Below are 10,000 nucleotides of genomic sequence, written 5' to 3'. Positions count from 1 at the left end.
AACCGCCATGACCTACCTTGTTATCCACCTCTTGCTAGCCGTTTTTTCCTCTTTAGAAGGCACAGACACAACAATGTGGTTCATGTGGAACGTTTCTAAAAGGCCTAGAATTGTGCAATAAAGAGTTCAATCTCCTTGGTCTCCACAGGTGACGGCGTCCCAGCTCTCCCCCACCAGCAGCCACAAGCCCTCCATCTTGATTCTGGCCGACAGCGACCAGGAGAGGAACAAGTGGGTGGGTCTCCTCAACGAGCTCCACCGCATCCTCAAGAAGAACAAGCTGAAGGAGCGCTTCGTCTACGTGCCCAAGGAGGCGTACGACAGCACGCTGCCGCTCATCAAGACCACGCAGTCTGCGGCCATCATAGGTGAGATACCACCTGCTGGGAGATGATAGGATGATGTCATCTTCATCATGGAGCAGCAGTTAGAACGGGGGTGTCCAAACTTCTTCCACTGAGGGGCACACGCTAAACATTTGGGGGCCATTTTCATATTTTTCATTTTCAAGATCAATATGATATAAAATGTAGATTTAATTTTTTCATCCTTCAAGTTTGGTCCCGGAAGCAACTTTAGATCTATTTGTCGATTTAGGTTTTTTATTATCTTCATGTTTTTCCTGTGTTTGTTTAATGCCCTTTTTTGTCAAAGATCACTTTGTTTTTTTATGGCAAACGGACAAAATATGCAATATTTTACCAAAAGAATAATCCAAAGTGTAATATTTGATGTGAAGTAATTGGAGCCTTAAATATGTCAATTCATAACATTGATTTTTTTTTTATCATTAATTTTGAGCAATGACAGTTTTAGATTTAAAAAAAAAAATTTTAATAAAATTCTTGGGGATCCAAAAGGGTCCCACTCGTAAAAAAATGTTTTTAGCTTTCAACACATAAATCTCAAGATCAACTTTATGTCTATTTGTCAATTATATGTTTTTATAACTTTTGTGTTTGATTTAAGCCCTTTTTGTCAAAGAAAACTTTTTTTTTTTAATGACAAACACACAAAATATGCAACATTTTCCCTCTAAAAAATGACAAAGTGTAATATTTGATGTGAAGTTTTTACAGCCAACAATTCATAACATTGATTTTGATTCATTATTATTTTTTGAACAATGTTTAGAAAGAAATCACTAAAAGTCTTGGGGATCTAAAATGGTCCCACTCATCAAAGTGTTAAAATTCGTAACATGTGTTTGTACTTTCAAAACTCAAAAATCTCTAGATCAAATTCAGATCTGTCCTTTGATTTATAATTTTTTATAATTTTCATATAGTTTTGTTGTTGGTTTTAATGACAAACACACCAAATATGCAACATTTCACCAAAATAATAATTGGAGCCCTAAATAAGTCAATAATTCATAACAACATTGATTTTAATTAATCATTATTTTTGAGCAATGACAGTTTTAAATAAAATAAAAAAATCTCACTAAAATTCTTGGGTCCCAAAAAAGGGCCCCACTCATAAAAGTGTTAAAAATATATATTTTTAGGTTTCAATGCGTAAATCTCTTGATCAACTTCAGATTTATCAGTCAATTATACGTTTTTTATCATTTTTGTTTGATTTAAGCCCTTTTTTTTAAAGAAAACTTTGTTTTTTTTATTACAAACATACAAAATATGGAATATTTTCCATCTAAAAAAAATTTCAAAGTGGAGTATTTGATTTGAAGTAGTTAGAGCCGTAAAGATGTCAATAATTCATAACAACATTGATTTTAATTAATTATTATTTTTTGAGCAAGGACAGTTTTAAAGAAAAAAAATCCCACTAAAATTCTTGGGGACCCAAAAGGATCCCACTCATAAAAGTGTTACAAAAAATTTAAATTTTACTTTCAAGGCATACATCTCTAGATCAACTTTAGATCTATTTGTCAATTATACGTTTGTGTTATTTTTGTGTTTGATTTTAAGCCCTTTTTGTCAAACAAACTTTTTTTTTTTTGGCAAACACACAAAATATGTAAAAGTTTCCCTTTAAAAAAGTGTCAAAGTGGAATATTTAATGTGAAGTAACTAGAGACTTAAAGATGTCAATAATTCTTAACATTGATTTTATTCATTATTATTTTTTGAGCAATGACAGTATTAAAGAAAAAATAATTGTGTTATTAATCAACATTTCACCTTTTTGATCTTTTATTGCACATTTTTATGTTTTTTTAAATCAAAATATTATTGCGGGCTGGACTTTGTACTCAAAACTGACCTTCATGTCGTCTTTCTGCCCTCAGATCATGAGCGTGTGGCCCTGGGCAACGAGGAGGGTCTTTATGTGGTCCATGTCACCAAAGACGGTAAGACCCAGGTCCAGGATCAGGCATGACCTACATGTATAATCCACAATCCATGCTGATTGCAGAAATCATCCGTGTGGGCGACAACAAGAAGGTGCACCACATCGACCTGATCCCTCACGAGCAGCTGCTGGCCGTCATCTCGGGCAGGAACCGCCACGTACGCCTCTTCCCCTCGCAGGCCTTGGACGGCCGCGAGATCGAGTCCTACAAGCTGACCGAGACCAAGGGCTGCCAGACCGTGGTCTCTGGGCCCGTGCGAAACGGCTCGCTCACGTGTTTGTGTGTGGCCATGAAGAGGCAGATCATATGTTACGAGGTACTAAGATCCTGTCAGTCTTAAAGTACGAGGTTAGTCTTGCACTCGTACTAAGATTGTGTCAGTCTTTAAGTAAGAGGTTAGTCTTACACTCGTACTAAGATTGTGTCAGTCTTTAAGTACGAGATTAGTCTTGCACTCGTACTAAGATTATGTCAGTCTTTAAGTACGAGGTTAGTCTTGCACTCGTACTAAGATTGTGTCAGTCTTTAAGTATGGGGTTAGTCTTGCACTTGTACTAAGATTGTGTCAGTCTTTAAGTACGGGGTTAGTCTTGCACTCGTACTAAGATTGTGTCAGTCTTTAAGTACGGGGTTAGTCTTGCACTCGTACTAAGATTGTGTCAGTCTTTAAGTACGAGGTTAGTCTTGCACTCGTACTAAGATTGTGTCAGTCTTTAAGTACGAGGTTAGCCTTGCACTCGTACTAAGATCGCGTCAGTCTTTAAGTACGTAAGAGGTTAGTCTTGCACTCGTACTAAGATTGTGTAAGTCTTTAAGTACTAGGTTAGTCTTGCACTCGTACTAAGATTGTGTCAGTCTTTAAGTACGAGGTTAGTCTTGCACTCGTACTAAGATCGTGTCGGTCTTTTTGTACGAGGTTAGTCTTGCACTCGTACTAAGATTGTGTCAGTCTTTAAGTACGAGGTTAATATTGCACTCGTACTAAGATTATGTTAGTCTTTAAGTACGAGGTTAGTCTTGCACTCGTACTAAGATTGTGTCAGTCTTTAAGTACGACGTTAATGTTGCACTGGTACTAAGATTGTCAGTCTTTAAGTACAAGGTTAGTTTTACACTCTTACTAAAATCGTGTTGGTCTTTAAGTACAACGTTAATTTTGCACTCATACTAACATTGTCAGTCTTTAAGTACGAGGTTAGTCTTGCACTCGTACTAAGATCGTGTCAGTCTTTAAGTACTAGGTTAGCCTTGCACTCGTACTAAGATCGCGTCAGTCTTTAAGTACGTAAGAGGTTAGTCTTGCACTCGTACTAAGATTGTGTCAGTCTTTAAGTACGAGGTTAGTCTTGCACTCGTACTAAGATTGTGTCAGTCTTTAAGTACGAGGTTAGCCTTGCACTCGTACTAAGATCGCGTCAGTCTTTAAGTACGTAAGAGGTTAGTCTTGCACTCGTACTAAGATTGTGTCAGTCTTTAAGTACTAGGTTAGTCTTGCACTCGTACTAAGATTGTGTCAGTCTTTAAGTACTAGGTTAGTCTTGCACTCGTACTAAGATTGTGTCAGTCTTTAAGTACGAGGTTAGTCTTGCACTCGTACTAAGATCGTGTCGGTCTTTTTGTACGAGGTTAGTCTTGCACTCGTACTAAGATTGTGTCGGTCTTTAAGTACGAGGTTAATATTGCACTCGTACTAAGATTATGTTAGTCTTTAAGTACGAGGTTAGTCTTGCACTCGTACTAAGATTGTGTCAGTCTTTAAGTACGAGGTTAATATTGCACTCATACTAAGATTGTCAGTCTTTAAGTACGAGGTTAGTCTTGCACTCGTACTAAGATCGTGTCTGTCGTTAAGTACCAGGTTAGTCTTGCACTCGTACTAAGATGGTGTCAGTCGTTAATTACCAGGTTAGTCTTGTACTCGTACTAAGATCGTGTCAGTCGTTAATTACCAGGTTAGTCTTGCACTCGTACTAAGATCATGCAAGTCCAACATGTCTTCCTCTGCTGCAGGTCAACAAGAGCAAGGCTCGTCACCGTCGTCTGCGGGAGCTTCAGGCTCCTGGGATTGTCCAGTGGATGGGTCTGCTTAACGAGCGCCTCTATGTGGGCTATCAGTCCGGCTTCGCTCGCTACAGGTACAGAAGAACCCAACAGTAGATTTGACAGAAAAAAATTGTCAGCTCAGTCGCTAAAATGTTAGTGTTTTTAACAACATATTACTATACCACTGCAGTCCAGACTTTTACAGTAAAATTGTTAGCGCTTTGTACAGCATATTACTGTAAATTGGAAAAAAAAATGCATTACTGTTTTTTTTTCCAATTGAGCTGCAAGTTTATTTACATGGAAACATGTGGCACCGTTTTTTCCATCTACAGTAATACACTGTAAAAACAACAATTGTAGATTTTATGGTACAAAAACTGGCAGCTCAGTCGACAGTTTAAAAACAGTGGTAGAGGTTTTTTTTCAATCTTGAGTTTCTTTAGTTTTAACCGGCAGATTAAAAACAGCATCAAGAATGGTAGGCAGGGTTGGTACGGGTGCTTAAAAACCTTGAAAATGCTTGGATTTTAATGTTGTTTTCAAGGTTTGAAAAATGCTTGAATTTTGGGTGAAATGCTTGGAAATGTTCATCATATTTCTCAGCAGTCTGACTCAATAGGCTAATTATAAAATGGCAAAAAATAAAATAAGTTTCCTTAAAAATGAAAGCTACACGCTTGATCTGTTGGCTTTGCACGAGCCCTTACATAAGGTTGTTGTCATGCCAGAACTCCGTGTCGCCCCCAAGAGGACAGTGGTGCATCGGTCCATCATGCCGGGAGGTTTACGTTTTATTGAACATTGGATGGAAAATGACAAGTACAAACTTTGGATAAAACGTGGCCCAAATCCACGTGTAGCCTGCTGCAAAGTATGCCAAAAGGAAATTAATTTGCACTTTTTGGACTTGTTAGCACTGTGAAGGTCATAGGTCATTTATAACCTTTTGCACAACACAGCTGAGTTAATGTCAATGATTTAGAGTTTTTATACAACATGGTTCGATGTAGTTTTTGCTCCATTATTTTGGTTGTCTACTTAACTTGTCTGACTACCTCAGTTAAAGCAAACAAGTTACATTTTGTCTTTTTAGTTAATTGCATTCAAATGGTTACATTATTGAACTTGTTTGTACTGTGAAGGTCATGTAATGTATAATTTGTAACCTTTTTCACAACTTAGAGCTGAGTTAATATGAATGATTTTGTAGTTTTTACACTGCAAAAAGTCAGTGTTCAAAAACAACAAAAAACAAAACAAAAATGAGGGGTATTTTATTTGAACTGAGCAAAATTATCTGCCAATAGAACAAGAAAATTTGGCTTGTCAAGACTTTACAAAACAAGTAAAATTAGCTAACCTCAATGAACCCAAAAATACCTTAAAATAAGTATGTTCTCACTAATAACAAGTGCACTTTTCTTGGTAGAAAAAAAAGAGACCTTTTTGCTCAATATGTTGAAAAATATTCTTAAATTAAGTAAATGCTAGTGCCATTATCTTGACATAATGATATGCGCTCGGCATCATGATTTTTTTTTCATGCTTGAAGTAAGAAATTATTACTTTAAAAAAGTAGTTTTATACTTGTGAGTGTTGATGACACAGCTTTGCAACAGTTGATATTCTAGTTTCAAGCACGTTTTACTCAATATAGGTCATCAAATCTCAGCAACAAACTGTAATATCTTACTGAGATCATTTAGGACCAAAACCCTTAAAACAAGTAAAACACTGTAACATAAAATCTGCTTAGTGAGAAGAATTATCTTATCAGACAGGAAATAAGCAAATATCACCCTTATTTTAGATATTTAATCTTACTTAGATTTCAGTTTTTGCAGTGTACACAACATGGTTGTATGCATTTCTTGCTCTATTTTCGTTGTCTACTTAACTTGTCTGGCTAACCTTTTTGTTAATTTGTTATCATAGCCACAGTTATAAGGCTAGATATGCTTAATGAAAAGTGACTGAGGTTTTGTGAAACAAACAAATTATTTTCCTTTAATATATTATCCTTATATTAATGTGGAACAGTTTTGTTAATAACTGAGGGAAATTGACATTTTGAGGGTGTGTGTATTTATATCACATTATGCAGTTTACAAGCACAAATACGGTGTGAATCAATCCAATCCAATCCACTTTATTTATATAGCACATTTACACAACAAGAATGTTTCCAAAGTGCTGCACAGCCATGTTAAAAACAATATTAAAAACAATATTATGCTACACCAATGACTGAATAAAAACAAAGAATAAATGAATAGAAAACCAATACAGAGACAATATAAAAAATAAATATAATTAAAAACGATTTTAAAGGGTAAAACCAATTAAAACAGTAAAATAGACATCAAAATCTATTAAAAACACACAGGACAACAGAGGACAGAAGACCACACAACTCACGTAGTGTTAAAAGCCAAAGAATAAAAGTGGGTCTTAAGACAAGACTTAAAACACTCCACTGTGGAAGCAGTTTGAACATGGAGGGGCAGAGTGTTCCAGAGTTTAGGGCCGACCACAGAGAAGGCCCTGTCTCCCCTGGTTTTAAGTCTCGTCCTGGGCACCACGAGCTGGAGCTGGCTCTCGGACCTCAGAGCGCGCGCAGGAGTGTAAATTTGGATGAGGTCCGAGATATACTGAGGTGCCAGTCCATGTAAAGCTTTAAAAACAAACAGCAAGGATTTAAAATCAATCTGTGCGATAGCATTGAGTGCTGTAAGTAAGAAAAAGAACAAGAAATTTGATAAACACAAATGGATACACGTTTGCAAACACCAATGACATTGAATAGTCTACAGAAATACTGCTTCATTTTCTATGCAGTTAATGATAACTGCTGGTTCAATGTTAGGCTTAGGTTTTAGCAGATTTTCCGTATTTTTCCTACAGACAGCACTTGGTGACCTCAAACAACAAGGCCATGGATTGATTCACACTGGTTTTTGCCTTTTGAAGGGTACTGGAAAAACTGGAAAATTGATCTAGAAATTCCTTAAAAAGTGCTTGAATTTGGCCATGGAAAAGGTGTACGAACCCTGGGTAGGGCCCCAAGTGTAACTCTTAATTTGTGTTGGGGACTCAAACCCTGGTCCGCTGGTGTCCACAGTGTCCACGGGGACGTGTCTCCAGTCGTCCTGCTGCACCCCGAGGATCACACCCTGGCCTTCATCCCCCAGCAGAACCTGGACGCCCTGTGTGCCGTGGAGATCTCCGGCAAGGAGTTGCTGCTGTGCTTCAGTGCCATCGGAGTCTACGTGGACTCACAGGGTCGCAGGTCTCGTCAGCAGGAGCTCATGTGGCCCGCAGTCCCCAACGCCGCCTGTAAGTGTCGCCCAAGTCTGACCCTTGACCATGACAAAGGACGGTCATGTTGATTTTCACTTCAGGCTACAACGCTCCCTACCTGTCGGTGTACAGCGAGAACGCCGTGGACGTGTTTGACGTCAACACCATGGACTGGATTCAGACCATTCCCCTCAAGAAGGTGCGTAGCTCCGCCTTTCGAAAGGAAGCAACTGGGCTCCTACGGCTCCCTCTTGTGGGGGACACTGGAGTCGCATTAGAATACAGTCAACTCTCAGGACTGTCAATTTATGGATGTCAGGGCTGCTGTCATGTGCGCATGGTGCCGTCCGCCTAAAATAACAAAGAAGAAGAAGCAGGGTGGGGAGTAAAAATGGCGGACAGAAGAGTGGGGAAACGTTGCATGATTTACAACGAGGGGTCAATAAAATACATGTTCACTTACAGATTGAGCTTTATTCCCCTTTCCTGTCCGCCATTTTTATCCCCACCCTGCTTTTTTTTCTTTATTTTTGGCGGACAGCACCATGCGCAAAATAGAGTAACTCTGTCTGCCTTTAATTGACTCAGCAGCACCCCCTGTCGGTGTAGAGTGTGAATTACGGGTGCTCTTGAGTGCACGTGTGTGGATCACGCAGGGTGGAATATCACTGCCAAAAGTTTTAAACTTGAGAATCTTTTGTTTTGTTGTTTGAAGAAAATTGTTGAGATAGTTCGAAATAATTTTTTTTTTCTATTGATACTTGTAAACGTTTTTATTTTAATTGCAAATAGTTATTACGCTTTCAAATAATTTTTCTCTTTGAAGGAAATTGTTTTTATACTTGAGAATAATTTTTTTTATTTCAAGAAATGTGTCTTTAAAGTTGCGAATCATTTTTTTAATTGAAGACAATTGTTTTTATAGTTGCAAATCGTTTATTTCAGGAAAATGGTTCTTATTCTTGCAACATTTTTTTTTTTTTGAAGGAAATTGTTTTCACAGCTGCGAATATTTTTTTATCTGAAGAAAATTGTTTTTATATTTGGGATTTTTCTGTAATTGCAGAGAATTGTGTTTATATTTTCGAAGAGTTTTTTGTTTGAAGAAAATAGTTTTTCGACTTGCAAATAGTATTTTTTTTTATTCAAGAAAATACTTTTTAAACTTGCAAATCATTTTTGTATTTGTCGAAAATAGTTTTTATACTTGTGAATTGTTGGACATGAGTAAAAACATTTTTGTGCTTTTGTGGAATTTTAGTAGTTATTTCACTCTGTAGGAGTGACACGCTAACAGCCAATCAGGTAACAGTATCAACTATCTAGTTTGGTTGATTCTCTGCATGGAGTGAGAAGAGAGAGTCAAAATGAAGAAATTGTGGATAAAAGAGGAAAAGTCAGATTTTGGATCTTTCAAAGGGGACCGTAGTCAGACCAATGTGGTCTGTAAATGATGCAATATAATAATAGCACACCACCTTAGCCGCGCTCACCCTTTAGAACGCAGCTGTAACTTCCGGCCACTAAACCTGCAGAAAATAGTTTTCAGGTTTCTCTATGTTTACATTTTCACACTTTGCACTATTTTCTTAGACTTTATGAAGCATTTCTTACATATTCCTTCATTTTAAGAGTTTATTGTTTAAGTGTTCGATGTGATTTTATTATTTTGTTTACATTGTTTGAGGGTTTTCCATACTTGTGTTGACGTTTCTTTTCTGCCTCGATAGCTAAGGGATTATAACCAGAGGAAGTTACAATTTAAATAAAATATATTTTTATCCTCATCCTTATTCTCCATAGGTCATAAAAAATGTATAATTATTAGAGATGTCCGATATTATCGGCCGATAAATGCTTTATAAATAAATAATAATGATAAATGGGTTATACTTGTATAGCGCTTTTCTACCTTCAAGGTACTCAAAGCGCTTTGACAGTATTTCCACATTCACCCATTCACACACACATTCACACACTGATGGCGGGAGCTATCGGAAATTATCGGTATCGGTTTCAAAATTATCGGTATCGGTTTCAAAAAGTAAAATTTATGACTTTTTAAAACGCTGCTGTGTACAGAGCACCAATAAACCTTAAAGGCACTGCCTTTGCGTGCCGGCTCAGTCACATATCTACGGCTTTTCACACACACAAGTGAATGCAAGGCATACTTGGTCAACAGCCATACAGGTCACACTGAGGGTGGCCGTATAAACAACTTTAATACTGTTACAAATATGCGCCACACTGTGAACCCACACCAAACAAGAATGACAAACGCATTTCGGGAGAACATCCGCACCGTAACACAACATAAACACAACAGAA

General features: G+C 37.4%; 1 protein-coding gene across 3 annotated transcripts in view; it reads left to right on the top strand.

The window, feature by feature from the left end:
• Window positions 1-10,000, top strand: part of cdc42bpab (CDC42 binding protein kinase alpha (DMPK-like) b) — a 225,563-nt gene that overhangs the window by 200,261 nt on the left and 15,302 nt on the right. For all 3 annotated transcript variants that reach the window (XM_062034850.1, XM_062034851.1, XM_062034849.1), the window contains 6 exons: window positions 149-368; window positions 2,258-2,320; window positions 2,386-2,639; window positions 4,334-4,458; window positions 7,491-7,705; window positions 7,771-7,868. In XM_062034850.1, coding sequence (XP_061890834.1) covers window positions 149-368; window positions 2,258-2,320; window positions 2,386-2,639; window positions 4,334-4,458; window positions 7,491-7,705; window positions 7,771-7,868 — 975 coding nt within the window. The remainder of the gene's footprint in view (window positions 1-148; window positions 369-2,257; window positions 2,321-2,385; window positions 2,640-4,333; window positions 4,459-7,490; window positions 7,706-7,770; window positions 7,869-10,000) is intronic.

The sequence above is a fragment of the Entelurus aequoreus genome, linkage group LG23, assembly GCF_033978785.1.
Source record: "Entelurus aequoreus isolate RoL-2023_Sb linkage group LG23, RoL_Eaeq_v1.1, whole genome shotgun sequence".
NCBI classification, from domain to species: domain Eukaryota; kingdom Metazoa; phylum Chordata; class Actinopteri; order Syngnathiformes; family Syngnathidae; genus Entelurus; species Entelurus aequoreus.
The sequence above is the reverse complement of the archived record's forward strand: the minus strand, read 5'-3'. Positions and strand labels throughout refer to the sequence as shown.